This window comes from Musa acuminata, chromosome BXJ1-8 (assembly GCF_036884655.1).
Source record: "Musa acuminata AAA Group cultivar baxijiao chromosome BXJ1-8, Cavendish_Baxijiao_AAA, whole genome shotgun sequence".
In the NCBI taxonomy this organism is placed as follows: Eukaryota; Viridiplantae; Streptophyta; class Magnoliopsida; order Zingiberales; family Musaceae; genus Musa; species Musa acuminata.
In genome coordinates, this window is record NC_088334.1 from 3,824,946 (window position 1) to 3,845,213 (window position 20,268).

The 20,268-nt window shown below is 40.2% G+C and overlaps 3 protein-coding genes across 5 annotated transcripts; 1 reads left to right on the top strand and 2 right to left on the bottom strand.

Moving 5' to 3' along the window:
- The first annotated feature begins 1,739 nt into the window (after positions 1–1,739).
- LOC135587092 (transcription factor MTB2-like) lies at positions 1,740–5,253 on the top strand. Of its 2 annotated transcripts, XM_065078078.1 has the most exons (4): positions 1,740–4,012; positions 4,109–4,170; positions 4,271–4,482; positions 4,561–5,253. In XM_065078078.1, exon 1 carries the CDS (start codon positions 1,928–1,930, stop codon positions 3,764–3,766), a length of 1,839 nt encoding a protein of 612 aa, XP_064934150.1. In that variant the 5' UTR covers positions 1,740–1,927; the 3' UTR covers positions 3,767–4,012; positions 4,109–4,170; positions 4,271–4,482; positions 4,561–5,253. The 2 variants fall into 2 exon arrangements, with proteins under 2 accessions (XP_064934150.1, XP_064934149.1); XM_065078077.1 differs by having other exon boundaries at positions 4,271–5,253.
- A 1,022-nt stretch (positions 5,254–6,275) lies between these two features.
- LOC103993785 (RNA polymerase II transcriptional coactivator KELP) lies at positions 6,276–9,722 on the bottom strand. The gene is made up of 4 exons (XM_009413973.3): positions 9,264–9,722; positions 9,047–9,152; positions 6,601–6,742; positions 6,276–6,453 (listed from the first exon to the last, which is right to left on the bottom strand). The coding sequence occupies exons 1-3, from the start codon at positions 9,648–9,650 to the stop codon at positions 6,651–6,653; spliced, it is 585 nt and encodes a 194-aa protein (XP_009412248.2). The 5' UTR covers positions 9,651–9,722; the 3' UTR covers positions 6,276–6,453; positions 6,601–6,650.
- Positions 9,723–10,416: 694 nt separating this feature from the next.
- On the bottom strand, positions 10,417–17,559 carry LOC103993784 (DEAD-box ATP-dependent RNA helicase 15). 2 transcript variants are annotated; one of them, XM_009413971.3, is made up of 12 exons: positions 17,382–17,559; positions 17,183–17,299; positions 16,580–16,680; positions 14,480–14,652; positions 14,164–14,395; positions 13,923–14,041; positions 13,332–13,388; positions 13,072–13,256; positions 11,547–11,691; positions 11,372–11,455; positions 11,224–11,287; positions 10,417–10,704 (listed from the first exon to the last, which is right to left on the bottom strand). In XM_009413971.3, the coding sequence occupies exons 2-12, from the start codon at positions 17,296–17,298 to the stop codon at positions 10,694–10,696; spliced, it is 1,287 nt and encodes a 428-aa protein (XP_009412246.1). In that variant the 5' UTR covers position 17,299; positions 17,382–17,559; the 3' UTR covers positions 10,417–10,693. The 2 variants fall into 2 exon arrangements, with proteins under 2 accessions (XP_009412246.1, XP_064934151.1); XM_065078079.1 differs by lacking the exon at positions 17,382–17,559 and having other exon boundaries at positions 14,480–14,772; positions 17,183–17,221.
- Between the last annotated feature and the right edge of the window lie 2,709 nt (positions 17,560–20,268).

Below are 20,268 nucleotides of genomic sequence, written 5' to 3' on the forward strand. Positions count from 1 at the left end.
ATAGTTTGATGTTTTAGGTTTTCATCAAAAAATCTCATTTTGTTCGTAATAGAAGAAACTTTTGATTAAAAACTCAGTGATAGATTCATAATTTTTTATCATAAGAGTTTCAAATTCACATCTAAAAATTTGAAGCCTTCAAATTTTTATCTTGATTGTACCTTTAAACACATGCTTTAATTTTTTTAGACTTTAGTTGATATTGATGTCATCGTGATTCTTCGGGAAAATAATAACATATTTCTCTTGCAACTTTGTGCATATTCATCTTTTTTATTTTTAGTAATTTTAATATCATATAAATGATACTCAACAAAATCATTTTCTATCAAATTCTATAATTTTGATGAAATAAATAGAGTTCACATTCTAACGGTCCAAAATTGATAATTTTCACCTTTATAGATAGAAAAAAATTAGATTAGAAATACTTACTCTCATGTTTGTCATCTTTTTATATTTTATTTTATGGATCTATTGATCTTTTTTTATATTCTTTAAACCAAACTCTCATACCATAATTATTAATTTTAAAAAAATAAATAAGAAGAAAAATAAGATAGTATAAGGAATGAGGAGTATTTTCAATATTCAATGTTGTGATTTATATAAGAACATATATTTATATTAGTTAAAAGATTAAAAAAATATAATTTAAAAAAAATAATAATAAATAATTATATTATAATAAATCTTTTCATCCTTATTTATTTATCTTATTCTAAATTTTTATCTTTTATTTCATATAATTCTAATTATTTAAATTAATCTTATTAAATGCAGCGTACTCGATCTAAATCTCCACTCCCACATCTCTTCTCTCCGTTCTTACTTCACGTTCAGCACTCGTACTCTCGCCACTCCAACAGCAAGAACAGAAGGCCGCCATCGCTGGGTGCATGTGCGCCGATCGTCTCGAGTCCTACGAGATCCCGCAGGCGAACTGTTCGACCCAAGTCCGCGATGGGGACGACGAGACGATGGGCGTCGAGATATGGGTTGCCGGATCGAAGTCGACTCAACCCGATCCGATTCGAAATCGTTTTCGGTCACGCATTCGTCACGTGCCATCTTGTATCGGCTCCGCTCGGCTCGGAGCTATGGCGGGGAATTAAAAAGGTGCGGAAGGAGCAGGGGTTTCACGTGAAGCAATCGAGAGGACAGGCGAGCCTCGTGATTCGTGGACGGAAACAGTCGTACTGTCCTCACCGTCCGATCCGCACGGACCTGTGGGTTGGATTAAACGCGAAGCGAAGAATACGGAGCAGTAAACGACCGGAGACCCACGAAGCGGACCCGATCGTTCACCGCCGGTCACTTCCCGCGGGCCCCGCACCAAAGCGATTCGGGTGAGACGCCGCTTTTATGGATTGCGTGTTGTTGGGGTGAACCGCTGTTGGTCACGCGAGTCTCGTGCTCGTGGAAGGCGGGCAGCTGCGGAGAAGCTGTTCACGAGTCTTACGCTAACACAAATCCACCATTATTTATTATTTATTTATTATTATTACTATTATTTGTTTTTATGAAGGTGAATTTGCATGAATCCCATCACGAACGCCACGTGGATCGTCTCGGTGTCGGCGCCCCAAACGATGTAATGGACGCCACTCGAACCACATGGTCTAGGGGTCAAGGTGGGCCCACCGATTCGGTGCGGCTCGGCTCGGCTCGAGGTTCTTGGCGTTACCACGTGTACTTTAAGGACTCATCGCCGCTGGCCCTCCTCGGCTCCTCGTCATCCCCCTTTCTCACGACGAGGTTGTTAGGGTTCGCTTCCCTATCTCTGCTCCACTGCCGCGCCTCCCTCTTCCTCTTCTGAGCTCTGCGGTTGATTCTGTCTGGTCTTTATTCGACCTCGTACCCGCTCCGGGCGGTTGATTCGCCTGATCTCGAATTTGTGTCGTGAAGAGGAGATCTGGGAAGGGGAATGGTGGAGGTGGAGCTGCAAGGACTGGGTATTGGACGCGAGTTGAGTTGCGGAGGGGGGATCCGGGTTGGGATGGGCACGTTTTGGTCGGACGAGGATCGGAAGATGGCGCTGGCAGTGCTCGGCCACCAGGCATTCGACTACCTCAACGCCCGCCACGCGGCCTCCTCCGATGGGCACCTCACCGCCGTGGGCGGAGGGGACGCCGACCTCCAGACCAAGCTCCAGGACCTCGTCGAGGGGCCCGGCTCCGTTGCCTGGGCCTACGCCATCTTCTGGCAGATCTCGCGGTCCGACTCCGACGAGCTTGTCCTCGGCTGGGGCGACGGTCACTGCGTCGAGACGGGGGACGAGGAGGGCTGCGGCTCCCGCCGCAACCCCCTCGACGGCGCGCACCAGAAGATGCGGAAGCGGGTGCTCGAGAGGCTCCACGCGCTCTCCGGTGGCTCCGACGAAGAGAACTACGCGCTTCGGCTCGACCGCATAACTGACACGGAGATGTACTTCCTGGCGTCCATGTACTTCTCGTTCCCCAAAGGCGAGGACGCTCCTGGAAGAGCGCTCGAGTCCGGGAAGCATATATGGATCTCCGAGGCGGTGCTGGCATCGCCGGCGTGCTCCAATCACTACGTCCGGGCGTTTCTTGCGAGAACGGCGGGTTTCAGGACGATCATCTTCATACCTTTCGAATCCGGCGTGCTTGAATTGGGTTCGGTGGATCCGGTGCCGGAGAGCTTCGAGGCGCTGCATATGATTAGGTCCCTCTTTGGCCATGGCCTTAGTAAGGGGGAGGCGGCGCCTGGCGAGAAGACAGACGAGAACAATGGCCCCGTTTCGGTTTGGCGCTTTGGGGCCGACAGCGGTCATGTCGCGGAGTATCCCAAGATCTTCGGGAAGAATTTGAAGCTTGGGCACGCCCAGCTTAACGAGCGCGCTTCGATCGTGAGCATGGAGCAGAGGCCACCGGAGACGATCGCGAAGCATGGCGATCACCATCAGAAGAGTCCGCTGCTCCAGTGGAAACAGAATCACCTCGTGAATCCTCATCAGCAGAAATTTGGTAATGGCGCACCATATGTTCGATACATAAACGGGGTAATGTCGCCTCAGAAGCAACAGCTGCAGCCGCAGCGACAGCAAGCGCTTCCCCGGCCCCTGCCGCCGTCGGGGCAGATCGATTTCAGCTCGGCGGCGGCGGCGGCTGCAAATCCCGCTCCCGCCGGCGTCTTGATAGGTCGTGCGGGTGCGGTAGACTCGGAGCTCTCGGACGTCGAGGCACCTTGCAAAGAACACAAACCAAGCGGAACTGAAGAGCGCAGGCCGAGAAAGAGGGGGCGTAAGCCGGCGAACGGCAGGGAGGAGCCGCTCAACCATGTGGAAGCCGAGCGCCAGAGAAGGGAGAAGCTGAACCAGAGGTTCTACGCCCTGAGAGCCGTCGTACCCAACATCTCCAAGATGGACAAGGCCTCCCTTCTCGGCGACGCCATATCCTACATCACCGAGCTCCAGAAGAAGCTCAAGGAGATGGAGGCGGAGAGGGAGATGTGGGGCGACCCATCACGTGTGGATCACAAGCGGCCGCCGCCGCATTGCCCTGAGATCGACATCCAGACGGCACAGGACGAGGTAATCGTCCGGGTAAACTGCCCACTGGACAGGCACCCCGTATCCCAGGTCATCCAAGCTCTCAAGGATTCACAGATCGATGTGGTGGACTCGAAGGTCGCTGCAACGAATGACAGCGTCCTGCACACCTTCGTGGTGAAATCGCCGGCCGCCGAGCAGCTCACGAAGGAGAAGCTGATTGCTGCTTTGGCTCATGAGTTGAGGGCAACATGACAGTGTCCAAGCAGCCAAAGTAGCTGGATATTGGAACCATTTGATGTTCATAGCTATACAGATCCGCCCATTGTGTAGCAATTTTACTAAGTACTTTATTAGATAATTTTTTTTGTAGTATTCGTCGGTCATATCTTTTCTAATCTTTTGCTCATTCCGATGTCTTTAATCTGCTTGAATCCTCCTCGTATCTGCAGTCCTGATGAGATGGAGTTGACGTTGGCCGCAAAATCCAATTCACTTCAGGTTCGTTCCTCTCTATATCTCATTCTAAAGATACACTATTCTTAGGTAGTAAGTGATTCGTATGCTTGAACTCTCTTTTGCTACAACTCTCTGCAGCTCTAATAAGAAGAAATGGGACTTGATGCCAGTCTTGTGCAGCAAAAATCATTTCCCTTCAGGTTCTTTCTCTATGAAATGGTTATCTTTTCTAGTGTTCTCTGCCTTAAAATCTTTATCTTACTAGTTGCAATCTTCACATGCCTTCAATTTGTGTGCTAGCTTATCAGTGCAAGAAACTCTCCAACGCTTTGTTGCTTCATCCATGCCGGAGGAAAAATCTTACGCTTAAGTCGGGTTAGGGATGCCTATCTATGCGATGAGGAAACTCGAGTCTTGATGAACATATGAAAAGAACAAACAGAAGACATTCGCATGTGGAGAATTGAATAGTTTTTCTTCTGCAATGGATTCCCCTCGCCGACTCCAGAGAGGTAAAGTCCGTGTGTGCATGTTCCAGCTTGGAAAGCTTCTTCCTGATGGTGTCAGCTTCGGCACAACATTTGATTCAGTGGTGTCAGACCACGGGTTTCAGATAAAAGTTCCAGGAGAGGCACGCGGCAACAGTTGACAACTTATAATAGTACCGGAACGGTTGGCTGCTCAGCTCAACCATTTAAAGCAAGCGCCGAAGCACATGGCATACTTTTTGGTGCAAAGCCAACGTCAAATTACACGCCAGCGTTCCGTTCCAGGAATCAAGACGCTGCGCAGAAGGAAAAGGAGTTATATGCACCCGTTTCATGTGGTGCCAACTTTGGCTCCAAGGCGAAGATTCTTGAGAAAGACTACTGAGCTCAGTTTGGTTTTGGTGGAGATATTTTTTTCTGCCCCACTTGATCACTTTTGACCAATTTGTGAAGGTGACACATGGTTTGTATCTGATGGTAGTAGTATTATCACCAACTCATTAGCTGCCTGCTCATTGCAACATTTTTCCCCATGGATGGTTTTGCGTAAACCTACAGCCCTCCTTGAAGATTTGTCGATGCAACTTGTTTGTACATATTCGAGCAGCATACAAGGGTCTTGTATTAGATTTGACAATCATATTTCAGTTAGATCTCTTCACCATTGTTTCAGATTTATAAGTAGATTTCTTGTATTAGGTTTGACAATCTCTTCACCATTGTTTCAGCATACAAGCATCTTGTATTAGGTTTGAAAATCCTATTTTGGTTATTTTGGTTAAATCTCTTCTTGAATGTTTAAGATTTGTAAGTAGAGTTCAGAGATAAAACAACTCCGAAAATAAACCTCCCACTCGTAGCCTATGGGGTTTTTTTTATTGTGAAGAGACAGCATGAAATATCAACCATCTTAAAACTGACACTTTCGGATGATACAAAACCAGATGAGACTATTGGTCAATATTGGTATCTGTGATTCAGAAAATTCAGAAATTTGCTGCTGCTTATTGGTCAATATTGCAATTTGGCACAGCCGCCCATGTATATAAATAGCATCAGCTGCAGGCCGTGTTTGTGTGATGATAGAACGATTTGTTTTCGAACAGTTGATCTCCTAGTGAAACCGTAGGTGATTTCATTAGTAGGTCATCTTTTCACGCGTGTTCAATCAGATGTCGGATTCAGCTGAAATATACGTCAATAAACAGGGCAGTAATGACTCCTATGTCTGGATGCCAATTGGACTCTAATGACACAGTACTGTCTAGCTTACAAGTCTAGATTCCAACGCAAGAAACATGTGACTCCCATTTCCACTTACCACGAGAGGAATATGCCGATTCAAGGACAACGACAACAGCGTCATTTGGTTGGTTCTTTGTCTTTATCCTTCACGTGCAACCTAGTTTAATGATTTCACGAGTGAAATACAAAGAACTCGTACGAGATCCGAATCTCGTTGAACTTTCCGAGAGACGGCTCTCCATGGAATTAATTAATTAGAGGCTAGCAAGAGCCTACTACACGGTAGCCACCACCTTGCCATATGTGGTGTGTACAAATGGGTTGGTCCACAGATGTCACCCATCATTCACCCACTGCTATAACTTCCGGTTCACTAGAACCGTTTTGGTAGGTCGGCCAAGTGTTTTCTAGGACGTGGATACAAAGTTCATGCATCGGTTAAGTCTCGACAAACGCACAAGTCTGTCGAAACAAGAACGCCACGCACGAGTGCACAGTCCGTCCCCCTACTAGGAGGGATGGGTCCCATAGAATATTAGTTCAATAACACAATGGACCCGAAGGCCCAGGTGTCTACGAACATATATCGTCATGCTTCACCTTCGATATATATGAGTTCCAGCTGACAGAAGTAGAACCCTAAACTAACTATTTTATGTCACATTAGCTACTACAAAAAACAAAATTCACCTTCTTGAAGGTTGATTTGGCAGGGTCCTTCCTATTCGGCTTCATCAGATTCAAGGTCACCTGCAATGAATCCATCCAGAAAAGTTAATAGCTAATGGATGGGCCTGCAAGCACCATGTATCACATAGGTGAAATTCCCATAAATGACAGTAGAGGAGACTGAATCTTATTCATTAATAGCTAAAAGAGGCCTTTTCTACAACACACCTCATCAAAAAGGCACTTCTTTCAAGTAGAGGTCTTGCAAACATCATATTTCAGTCCGACCCTTCCAGCTTCTTGATGGCAGCCTCAATTGCAGGTACAGCATTCCGAAACGCTTCCCACTGTTCAACCGTCAAACTTATCCCTGAAAGCACAACAGCCATATCAAGTAATCAGAAGGATAACAAAGAAAAGGAGTAATGAGGGCAGCAAATCATTTATCATTTTTCAGAACCAGAAGGATACGCATCTATCATGGCATAGCCATACACACTGATTTCTGCAGATGCATAAGTATATACATAAACAGAAGGTGGATAAGGGAATGATGACAAACACAGACGAAACGTTATCAGAGATTGATCAAAACGATGGTACCCTATATTTCCTTCTGTCACAATCACACGTCACAGCTACATCTCTCATTTGTTAGCTCCACAAACAAAAAAGCATAGGGGAGCTCCAATGTCACGCAATCCGATTCCTCACATCAGTCCATATGTAAAACTCATAGCTACAGCTTTAACTCAATCATTTCCTAATGATTGTTGTACCTCACAAGTCATACTAATTTGCTGACCAAAAATATCTTGACCCATAACTACCAAGGTGTTGCAAATATTAAGGCATCTTATTCTTAGGAAAACAACGTCTAGCATTGAGCCACTTATTTGAGCAATATGCTGACATTTAAGTTCTGTTCTTCAGTGCTTAGCCAAACTACAATCTACAACTGTGGGACATTCACTTCTTGCACTAACTAGCAGTATATAATTGGCCAGGCGTATTTGACCACTTGATACACCTGGTAACATAGTGATCAGTAAATCAGTCAGTATGGTATAGGTATAAATGGATAATGACACTCAATACAAGTTTTTACCAACCGGAGTAGAGAGAGAGAGAGAGAGAGAGAGAGAGAGAGAGAAGGAAGCAAAAGGGGAGGACTACCTGAGGAGATGGAGGACAGTGGAGTAGAGAGAGAGAGAGAGAGAAGGAAGCAACAGGGGAGGACTACCCGAGGAGATGGAGGACAGTGCACATTGGCAAAGAGGAGACAGACAGACGAGGATGAAGAGGAGACATCGGTTATACAGCATCATTAACACAGGAGGAGGTAAATGAAGAGAGAGAGAGAGAGAGAAAGAAGAGGACGAGAAAAGATAGGAAGGAGTGTGTAAAATAGACAGAAAATGAAAAAAGAAAATAAGGACATCGCAATTGTCCTAAATATAAAAAAACTGATGCCAACATATATATATATATATATATATATATATATATATATAGTCGTTGGGCCTTTACAACTTTGTTGTTGTTGTATATCTGTAATTGGTATCGATAATACAAGATCAACTTATTGTCCAGCGTGGTTTGGTATTCTTCCATTGACAACCCGATAAACCCTGTACGATGAACTTAACAGGATAGTATAGCCTATACCGGACCAAACCGAGCAAGATCATCCAATCCTCTTTTATGATGAGAGCACATGTTTTCTTGATTTGATAGAACTTACTTTCGAGGAAAAAGTTGAATGATGAGAAGCATAGTGGTACGGTTTGTTAAAGTAACGAAGGAAATCTATAATAAAGACCATGAAACATCTAGTTCCAATAGTGTTCTAAAAACCCTACCAAAATAATATCTCCATGGCCTTATTTTCTTGGTTTGATCCCTTCCGATTCTAAACCAAAGTAAATAGTATATAATTCACGGTATACATAATTAATTAAGTACAGGTGCAAAAGACCTAGAAAACATATAAATATTCAGCTAAATCATGGTCCCAAGAACCTCGGAACAAACTATCAATTTGATTTTCCAAACCTCTTCACATGCAAGTCTTCGTAACAGAACTAATCCTCCAATAACAATGATAGTAGTAATAGATGCGCTATTATGGCGACTGATTATTATATCAGCACAATAACTGAATTTGGGTAGCTTTAAAATGCCAAAATTAAGGTCTCCAAAATGTTCTCTTATTTTCTTATGCTTGAACTACTGCAACACAAGCTACTTACAATATTGAAAATTTTAGAAGGGAGTCTAAACTCCAAACACTTCCTCTCCGGTGCATAACCCATTGGTCTTATTTATAGCCGGTATTTAAAAAGCAAAGGGAAGTAAACAAGAAAGCAAAGAGTATTTAGAAAGCAAAAGGAAATAGATGTATCACTATAATCCTTTTCCTTCTTTGGGATAAGCTACTTGTAGAAATAGACATTCAAACTGCATCAAAGCAGCATCAACTAATCCTCTCCCAAGTCATCCATCTTCAAAGGAAGAAACAACCATTTTCTCGGCCCGTTTTAATCGTGACCCTTCCATACTCTCTGATGATGGATTTGGGCAAGATGCAAAATATTATGTCAAAACTGCTAAACCTAAGAAAGGCAATCAGCAGGAAAGCAGGAAGAACTAGAAGTCAGAAGACAAAGATCACCTTTGGAGGAAGGCAGCTCCTTGCCGTCCTTCATATAGTACTCTCGAATCGACAGCAGCGTCTTCCCTCTGAAGTCCTGAAGCGTCACCCTTCTCTTACTCGACAACTGCGACAAGAAGAATCAAACGAATCAACGGAGCAATATGGGGAAAAGGGAAGCATAAACACTAGGGTTTCTCTAATCCCCTAACTGCTCAGGGCTCGTCGAGTAACTTACGCGACAAATGATTAGATCGCCGTCATCATCATACTCTTTGGGCCCTCGACGCCTCTTCTTCGCGCCCTCATCCTCATCTTCCTCTTCCTCTTCCCCTTCCTCCTCCTCCTCCTCTCGATCTCGCTCCGGTTGCTCCACCGCCACTTCCTCTTGCTCTTGTCCCGGAACGGATTTGTCGTCGTCATGGCCGTCGTTGCTATTCTGTGAGATGAGGAAGGATTCGACGATACCACGGACGAAAAGCTTGCGGTCGCGGTGGGAGAGGTCGATGCCGAGCCTCTGGGCCGCCAAGGAGCGGACCTTGAACTCGGTCGTGCTCGTCATATCCGCGTCCCTCAGGATCTGCAGCACCGTCTCCTCGATCTGTCGCTTCGTCTCCTCGTCCATCGCCTCGCTTCCTCCCCCTTCTCTTCTTTTGCCGAGCGAGTCGGGACGGTGTCAGGGGACTGACGACAAAACCCTGGGACGAACGACCAAATGTTACATCGATACGAGTAGGCGAATCATTGACCGTTGGATCTTCATCGTTCGATGGATATAGACTATAAGGGTGCATCAAGAGTTTGTTCTTAGGGGCCGATCGGATCCAACTGGAGTTAGGAGCCGAATCCGAGAAGCTATTGATCCGAAATGAGCAAATCCTTCTCAAGTAAAAGATCAGGAGCTCCACGTATGCCAACAGCAAAACAGATATCGGTCTCGTCAAAGAAAGACTTCGGTCTTGATGGTTACTACGCAATTGATAAATCTCGACTTCATATAAGAAAGCCTTAATGGCATAACCATTATCTGGATGCTTGGTTATTTCAATCGAACCAATTAATGATAAACACCTATTTTCTAAACATTATTAAATTGTAATATAAAATTTAAAGTTTAATTTCACACTTTATTTTTCAATTATCAATGTTAAGAGACTAATGACATTTGAATTAGTATAGAATTCACTAAATTAATTTTTTTTAATATTAAAATTATTTAATTACAAAATTTTTAGAGCCGATTGATATTTGAATCAGTTTACAATTTGATGGACCGTATTAATAGGTCCAATCGATGACAGACAAAACAAAGAAAAATGAGCAAAATTAACAACGGAATTACATAATACTCCTACAAGCCAAAAAAAGTCATGCAGAGAGAAACAAATAACTAAGCAAAACAAATCAGAAGTATTTGTTCTAAAGAAATATAAAACGACTACAAACATTGTCATAATTAATTATGGTAGTAACTACATAAAGCAAAGGCAAACCATTAAGCTGTAAGAAGCTGCCGCGTGGTTTACGCTTTAAAGGTACATACAGTTCCTACCACCGCCTATCTCGAAAGAAATTTCTAGAACCAATTCCAGTGAAAACTTTTACATCACGCTGGCACCGTTGCCATGTCCAGTCTTCAAACCAGTTGCTTGCAACATTGCCATGTCATCACGACGGCACTGTAAACACACAAACAGGAAGAGGTGAGACAAATGTCAAAAAGGAAAACTATATGAAAAGAAAACGACCTATCTTAGGACCTGAGAAGCCCTCTGTAATAAACTCATGTAAATGGTTGAATTACTGAACTGTATGATGTTCATGTTTGGCTTAAATCAGCATAATGCATCCACCACTGAACACACAAGAAATCTCAACCCTCTTGTTATTTTTCGATTGTAATGAGTAGTAAACCGTATCTATAAAACCATTAGAAACATGCAACAAAAGACCTCAACAAGTTCTTATACGGCAGCGTCATCCCATGTTGAGGATTAAGGGACAAAAACAAGGGGACTGCATCGTTAGTGAGCAATAAAATTTCACGACCATTAATCTTGCACTTAATTCAAAATGTTAGTATGAAGATGCAATTCACCTTACCAAGCAATGCAAAATATACATCACATATTGCACCCGCAGTATGATCTCATTTGATTCCTAATGAGCAACAGTCAAATGTAGGCACAGTGACTTACTGTAGGTTGAAGTGTCAATCTGCTCTGGCAGCTCCTTAATGTCCACCTCAAACCTCTCTTGCACCTTCAAGTTATAGCAATATGACAATCAGACAACATTTATAGATCAGCAAATAACACACATTGTTCGGAACATAATAAAAAATACCTGATTGAGAACATCAGAGTCTGAAGCCGAAGAAACAAACGTAATAGCAAGTCCTTTGGTACCAAAACGACCAGCCCTTCCAACCTGAAGAAAAGAAATAATCCTAGGCAGTTAGTAAATTAATGAGTTTTTCACTTGCATCTCATTTTAGTCAAGTATAGAGAAAGAGAATGACCCTGTGGAGATAAGTGTCAGCGGAATCTGGCATGTCATAGTTTATCACGATGTTGACTCGCTCAATATCAATTCCCCTCCCAACCAGATCAGTAGCTACAAGAATCCTTTTAAGACCTTCCTTGAAATTCTTATACCTCGTCAACCTGTGGATTATCACAATAAAAAACTAAATACAACTGAAAGGGAGACTTGTATCAAAACTACCAATGGAACACATAACATACATGTAAACGCCAACATGGACAGAACGGACCATATCACATTAGTTCTATTACTGTTAGTTCTGTTTCCAGCATTACCACCACAAGAACATGAGGGGTAAATTTTTATCCATTCACACAATTTTACAACTGACAAATCACATTGACAAGCAAAAAAGCAATTTGCACAAGTGGTAGTGCTGGTGTAGGCAAAGCAAGAAAGGAATAGGTTGGTCCAAGAAGGATGTCCCTTGAGTAGGGTTTGGGTGTCGTAAGGTGACTGGAGATGCCATGGTGGTTGTAAGAGGTCATACTGACAGAGGTAGTAGTAGAGAGGTGCACAGGACAATAGATCAGGTGTTCATGGTGCAAGTGGTAGCAACTCAACCTATCCACAATAGAGTGAGTCAGGTAGAGGTCAGTGATACATTGGAGGAGATGATAAAGGTTGTGGGAACAAGGAATAGTTGGTAGACATGGATCGAGAAGGTAATGGTAAACCACATTTAAGATCAACTTATTAAGAAAGCATTTCGTATAACACAGAAAACTCAATGCGGTTACCTAAAAGTTCTGGTGAGAATTCTTTTGATTGACAGGATATCTCCCAAGATGGTAGGATAATGTTTAAGAGGTGCATCAACTGTAATGTAACTGAAGACACAGAATTCCTTTTAAATTCTGGTGAGAACTACTTTTGACAAAAGGCTGTCACACCCACAAATCCCCTGAATTTCTAACCATATGTGACCAAGAAACAGAATACTAAAATATTCTAAATTCAATAACTACCAAACCAACCACCTTCGCTACTCCTTTTGTTCATTATTTAAGCTTTTATCAATTGATTTTCTGTTGTTTTCACCAGCACCCACGATTACCAACTACGTCAAGTGAAAAAGTGCCACAAAAAGATCAGTGACAAGCCAAAATGATAAAATGTAAAATGACATCAATCAATATCAATAACCCTGAAACCTCACTTTTTTTGTTTGTGTACATTTAAGAGAACTAGATAAATAGCCAGATAGATTAAATCATTCATATATCAATAGTCTCATTAAATTTTGCTAATGAGATTTGAATCCATTATGATTGTAGCCATTATGATTGTAGTTAAAGCAAGCTTCCTAAATATCTCATTATAGTATTCTCAAGACCAAGAGAAGAGCGAAAAGTGTTAGCTTGCAAAATCCTAAAGCTAAGATACAGCACACACTTGTAATTGGAGAATACACATCATCCAAATGAAAGCCAAAATTGAATGCTATATACATTAGCATAGAGAATCAAGCCAGAGAGAGTACGGTCATAGCTATTTACCTTTCCTCCTGTGACATGCCAGAGTGGATACAGATTGATGGGAAGTTGCACTCGACAAGTAACTTGTTCAGCTCCGCTGCTCTACTCACGCTTTTCACAAAGATCACAACTTGATTGAAGTCCAGTGCATCCAAAAGATCATTCAGTTTCCGGTTCTTTTCCAACTCGGTTAGTTTGATGTAGTGCTGCATGATAATGGATATTTAATGGAGAACAATAACCATCATAATGCTGGGAATCAGAAATATAAAAACAGGTACCTGTACTAGACCATGCAATGTCAGTTTGGCCTCATCGTCAACGTATATTTCCATAGGCTGAAAGGGAAGAAATGTCAGATTAAAGAGGATTAGGGTCTTGTCCTCAAGCTAACTGAATCCAGTACCAAACCAATGATGTATGAACTGCTGGCCAGTTCTGTAAACTAATAGCCACATCAAGGGAACTTCTGATCACCAGTAACCCCCAAAAAGAGCACAAAAAAGTTGTCTGCACTCCACGGATCATTCTTCTCCTTCACCATATACCCAAGTAAAAGGTACTCGCCCCCCACCCACATAAATAAATAAAAATTACCATAAATCTAGGAAGACAACAGACAATAACACCAAAAAGCCTGATTCATAAACCTCTCATGGGTGCCAGACCTTGAATCTATAAAGACCAAGACCTTTCAACCCTTTAAGCCACCCAATCATACCAACTAAAACTGGGGTACTAGAAGACTAATCAAACTTCAATAACCTGCTGATTGTGCATAAGCCACAGGTTATCCATAACCAGAAGTCAGAAATAAACTAGTGAGGTAAAAACTCAAAGACTTCTAATCTGAGCTGGCCACAGGACATTACATCTTGCATGAATCTTTTGCATACGGGGCGGATCTCCTTGCTGAGAGTAGCTGAGAACATCATAACTTGCTTGTCGTGAGGTGTCATTTTGAAGATCTCCTGAACGTCTCTACGCATATCTACAGAACAAACACAACTGTGAAGAGAACTTCCAGGATGTATAGAGGGGCAAAAACAGCCAGATCACTTGCAAGTTAATAGTCAACGGAAAACATCAAAAAGCCGGGGAAAAAAAGCATACCAAGTGACTCGAGCATCTTGTCACATTCATCAAGAATAAAGTGCCTCACATTCTTCAAAGAAAGATCTTTATCTCTTGCAAGTGCCAGTATTCTTCCTGGTGTGCCGACTACAATATGTGGGCATTCATTCTTCAAAATATCCTTGTGCTTCATGATGTGAACTCCACCATAAAAAACAGCAACCTTAATATCAGGCAAGTAAGTGCTGAACCTCTCGAACTCGTGGCAGATCTACAAGATTATAGCAAAAATGAATTCAAAATCCTCAAAAAATCAAGCATGTAAAATAAATTATTCCTCAAAAAAGTTATAAACCTGATAAGCCAATTCCCTTGTATGACATAGCACAAGTGCAGCAACTTGCCCTGCAACGGGCTCAATTTGCTGTAGAGTTGAAAGAACAAAAACAGCAGTTTTCCCCATTCCGGACTTAGCTTGGCAGATGACATCCATTCCAAGGATAGCTTGAGGGATGCATTCATGTTGTACTGATGGAGAACCAAACAAAATTGGAGCAGTAGCCCAGTAAGTAAAAATTAACCTTCTTGATCCTTTTAATGGAAAGCTTTACCATTCTCCAGACTCAGGAATATGGAAGTACTGATTACCTGCAAATTTTAAAAAAATCATGTATCTGTACTGAAAGCATGTAGAATAAATTCCCATACTCATGATTTTTGCTATCTTAAGCAGTTTACAACAATAAATTAATGTAGTTTTACAACACAGAATTAATTCTCAAATAGCTTAAAATATAATATTTTCACCAACATTAACACTGTTCCTTACAGGAAGTTTAAGGATCCACTCATCCACCAGACCCAGAGTGTGTTCCAAACTAAAAATAATAAACTCAGGACTTCACCTATAAGAGAAACAGGAATTTTTTAATTGCCGCTAGAATGCATAGATGCATTTATCAATGCTCATGTATTTAGAATTACAAGTTCTAGAAACCAGAAGCAGTACTACATCATATACTAGAAAATGATTTTCAATCACAAAAAAGGCCACCAATCTGTGCCCTACATTAATGCCTCTACTGCTGTAAAATTGCACTCATCTCATAATAAAGTTTTTGGTAACCCATTCGAGTCACCATATCTGTTATAACCATCAACAGTTGTGAAATTATGCACTCCAAGTCAAGAACTATGTCTCTCTTAAATATATTCTATATCATGTTTCACCTACTTAAAAAGCAGATAATTTTATACAAATGAAATAACATGCTTTGATGTCATTTCTTATTTTTGCAGTACATTTAAAATTAATTAATAAAGCAGCTTATGTGAAGCTTGACTTTAAATAGTTGTCAAAGATTTTGGATATCTAGACTTCTACTCTCCAAGGGCTACTATTGTATGTGAAAAAATGGTGTTGACTGTAACTGGGTAACAGTCAGAAGGTTTGACTGGGAAACTGGAATTTTATGTACAATAAGGTTGTAAGACTGATTCCCTTATTGCTTTGATTTCCCTTTTATTTCCCCAACAAACCTCAGATAAGTTTCAACAGAAACAATATTTTCAAGGGTGCTCTTTCCCAATAAGAAAAAAGAGGGAGGAAAAGTAAGCAACGGAATAACCATCCAACACCTCAATTAAGAAAAATTACAGGATTGAAGCTTGAACATCCTGCCCAGATTAACCAACTTCTTTATGCTGCTCTCAAAAAGAGATACAAATCAGATCTTAACAAGACTATCACAAAATATGAATGATTATCAAAGTTGCAATTTAAATATTGCAACAACTCATGGAGGGCACCCCACAAGATGCCATGCATCAAGAAAAAGAATGAGCAGCATTAAATTTGCTTCTCATTTTCCATAAAAGAAGCAACCAAAACTAAAAGCACCAAGGCACACCTAAACTGATCAGACTATCCAGAACACCGAAACACATGATGTCCAACAGGTATAAACCTCAAGTCGTTTACCAAGGAAGCAGTCTGGAAACACCTAATATCAACCACAATATAACAGCATAACACAACAACTAGAGAGGACTCAAGCAATATACTACGTCATTGCCTAGTCAATAATAAAATAAAAGAGATGGTGTATTAGCTCTTTGCCCCGTCCGAACAGTCAGATTCCACTCTCATATCACAACAGATAAGGAACCACTAAACGCAAAGAGAAGGCAAATATTCAGTACAATCCATCAAGATCATCTACTTTTACATGTGAATATAATATTATCCACACATCAACAGTAGTGTCAGCCAAACATCAAAGGACATACATTCTCTGTCATTAATGATATACTATGGCTGTCGCAAAGTAACCGGACACAAACGGGCCAATATGTAATTATGAAATTTGATATTCGGGCACAATAATCGCAGGGAAAGAAATAATGTTTCCTTGAATTCAAAAATCAACATCAACATTTATAATCTATAACTTGCCTTCGGATGGGTGCTCAAAACCTGAATCTACAATGGCACGGAGAAGTTCTGGCTTCAACAGGAAGTCTCTGAAACCTGAACTGTGAATTCCAACATAACCCCTGCATTGATCGAAATATTAAACGGTAAGCTACTTTTGTATTACTGATAATAGAACCAACACCAATCCAGTGACAAAATGACTAATGATCAGCAAGAGAAGGCCTACAACAAACACAGGTAGAAGCATAGGGGCACACCAAAAAAAAAAGAACCCCTGGGCAAGGGAAAGAAGAAATAAACTCTAGACAACCACACGATGCAAAACTATAGTACGAAGATACTAAACGAGCATGTAGCCCCAAATGACTCCCTATTATATGATAGTAAAAAAGTCACGTTTATATTAATTACTACATGATTTCTTTTGGTACTATATTTCACATCAAGGACACAATTTTCAGTATATAGTTGTTCGAGGTGATAAAGAATACTTAATTTGGCGTGAAAATTTCGAACATGAATAAATCAATAAATCTAAACACAAAACTTCATAACAAAGGGAAAATAGTTGCAGCAGCCAATGAACAAGGGGAACGAACTAGTAAAAGGTTTAAAACTTACTTCTTCACCGCTTCACCAGAGGCCTTAGCAGCGGCGGAATCAGGGGCCTTCTCCTCTTCCTCCTCGTAGTCGAGAAGCTCCTCCTCGTAAGCATCGTTGTCCCTGGCTTCACCCATCCTACACCACGGGAGAACAAAGATCACCACCCAGATCCACGAAGACCGAAAGCGAAAACGCATAAATGGAACCAATCATTCACCTTCGAGACCGGAAACGGCGGATTAGGGAACGAAAGGTGGCTGAGAGCGCGTCTGCAAGAAAAAATCAAGAGCAAAAGGGAAGAATCGGCAAGGGTTTTGGCGAGCGAGATTCAGAGGCGGCTAGGGTTTGAGGAAGAGGCGGCGGAAGGGTCAAAGAAACAGGATGAGATGAGGTAGGAGCGACGCGAGCAATGGGTATATATCGGTAAGAGTAGATTGGGTCTGTGTGACAACGCGGTGAGTGTGATCTGACCGTCGAAACACAAGCAAGGAGAGCCCGATCGAGGCACCAACGGGCAATTTGGAGTCGATCCATGCTCCCAACACCCGACTGAACTCACGACCTCGACAACGACAAGAAAGCCTCGCGCCAAACTCTACGGGTTTCGGGTCCGACACTCGACCCGACTCAAAGCACGACTTCGCGTTGGCCTCTATCGGACACTGCGACGGTTCACACGAAGTCCAATGTCGAGACTAAAGTCGTTGCCCTGTCTCTCACGTTCTAGCTCGGGATCTCGAACGGTACACGTTGGCTCATCTACAACTCGTGCATGCCTTCACAACAAATTTCCTCAAATTTATAATTTCTTAATTTGATGAATTAATAGATTATTATTGGTGGGGTCTTCTTCTGTATCACCAAAACCTAACGATGCTCGACACAAGGAGCCAGAGAGAGCACCTTTGTGGTGTCGGGACATCATTCGTGCCTCCGGTAGCAGAACGATTCACGACGAAGTTCTTATCCATTGTTGGAACATATGGTCTATCACAGTTGGCTTCTAGCAATATAGTCATCGGTGTCCTATCAGTCAATCCCATAAGCTACTTATCTATTTTGGATGGATCACGACATAAGAGGAAGATAAAATAAAAATATTTATATTAAGTTTAGGGATAATTAGGTTTGAACCGATGACTTTCATCACGTCAAGATAATACTCTATCGCTGAGTTATATTTCTTCCCGACGAGAAATGATCGACGACACGAATAATACTTGATAAGAGGAATGACATTTTTCTTTCGAGCAATTCGTAATTGAAGATAATATCCATTGAGTGATGAGCCTAATTTAGGCATATTATAATAATAATAATATTATTAAAAAATTCCTAAAATAGAAATTTATGTGATTTGAAGTATGTTTTGATTTATTTTGATAAATTTTAGACTCAATTACACTTTTGCCAATATAATCCAAAAAACAGAACAGTGTAAGTGTGAGTGGATTCATATATTATTATTTTTAAATCCAATTTTTAGAATTATTTTTAAACTGATTAAATTTATCAAAAATTTAATTTTTAAAAAAATATATCATTAAAAGCTATCAAATTTAGCTAAATTAAAAAAAATCAGCTCATTCACAAAGGAAAATAAAAATAAAATAAATTCATGAAAACTCCATTCATGAGATGAATTAGAAGAAAGATAATTTGAAAAAAAATTCAACAAACTAATGCATTTGGACAATTTAACATCCCTAACTCAATTATACTAATTTTGATATGGTCCAAAAATAATATAACTATATTATTTTTGAACCAAACTTTCAGCTTTCAAACTGATTAATAAGTGCAAATGTTACAAATTGATTCATGGATTCATCAAGTTTTATCAAATCTAGTTGGATTTATATAAAAAAAAAATCAACTCATTCACATATACCTTAATGATTGTTAAAATAGTAAAAATGAAAAACCATGTTATTTTATGTATACAAAAACTATGTCATGGATTTTAGAAAGTTTGGATTTGTTTTGAGGAGCTTTAGAACCAATTATATTATTCTTTTCTATGGATGACACTGAAATTGTTTTCAGATATTGTTATATTTGAACCAAACATTTAGAAGAATTACATTCAAACTAAATTAAAAGTATAAATGTTGTAATGGCTTCATAGAATTTTATGAAATTTAGCTGAATCAAGAAAAATTCAACTCATTTATACGTTGAATTAACCATAAAAGACTCATTTAAAATGTTGAAAATGAAAATTCATATTATTTTATGGGTTTGGGACCATTTCAAAGGTTTCAAAAAAGTTTATATTTGTTTTCACAAGTTTTGGATTCAATTATTCTTTTCTTTTTTACAATGCCTAAAAATAATGTAATTGCTTCCATGTTATTTTTAATCAAACTTTTAGAAATGGTTTCAAACTAAATAACAAGTGTAAATATTATAAATTGATCATGGATTAAAAAAATTACTGAATTTTTTAAATTTCAGCTCATTCACTTACTGAGTATATTATAAAAGGCTCGCTAAAAAGGTAACAAAATGAGAAAGCATGTTATTTTGATTTATCCATATTTATTTCAAAAGTTTTATATATTTTAATTTATTTATGTCCTATAAAAATATGAAATTAGACTTATTTAATTTTACCTATTTAAGATGAGTTTGTCATTTTTGTCATTAATGTAGTTATATATTTAAAAAAATAAATAAATATACCAAAAATATTTTTTTAAGATTTTAAGTTACATTACTTTTAGTTTCTATTCTCATATAAAAATAATAATATTTTATCACAATCTAGACAATATGTGTTTGATATGTGAATAATAACCCGATGTTATATTCATGTAATAGACATGTCAACTAATATATTTAATTCAACGTGTCATGATATTACAATCACAATTAAGTCGGAGAGCAATATATAACTACTCTTCGTAATTATCGATGATCTCGATAATAATAATATTCAAAGTCTTATAAAAAAGTTTCTTACATGTTTTCCCCGTAAACATAAATATTCTTCAATAATTCATTCTAGATCGTCTAAACCCTAAGCTAACTTAAGCATCGAAAGAGTTTTTCATCGAAAACACTTCTAACGTAGTTTTACATGTTCCAAACAATTAGAGTTG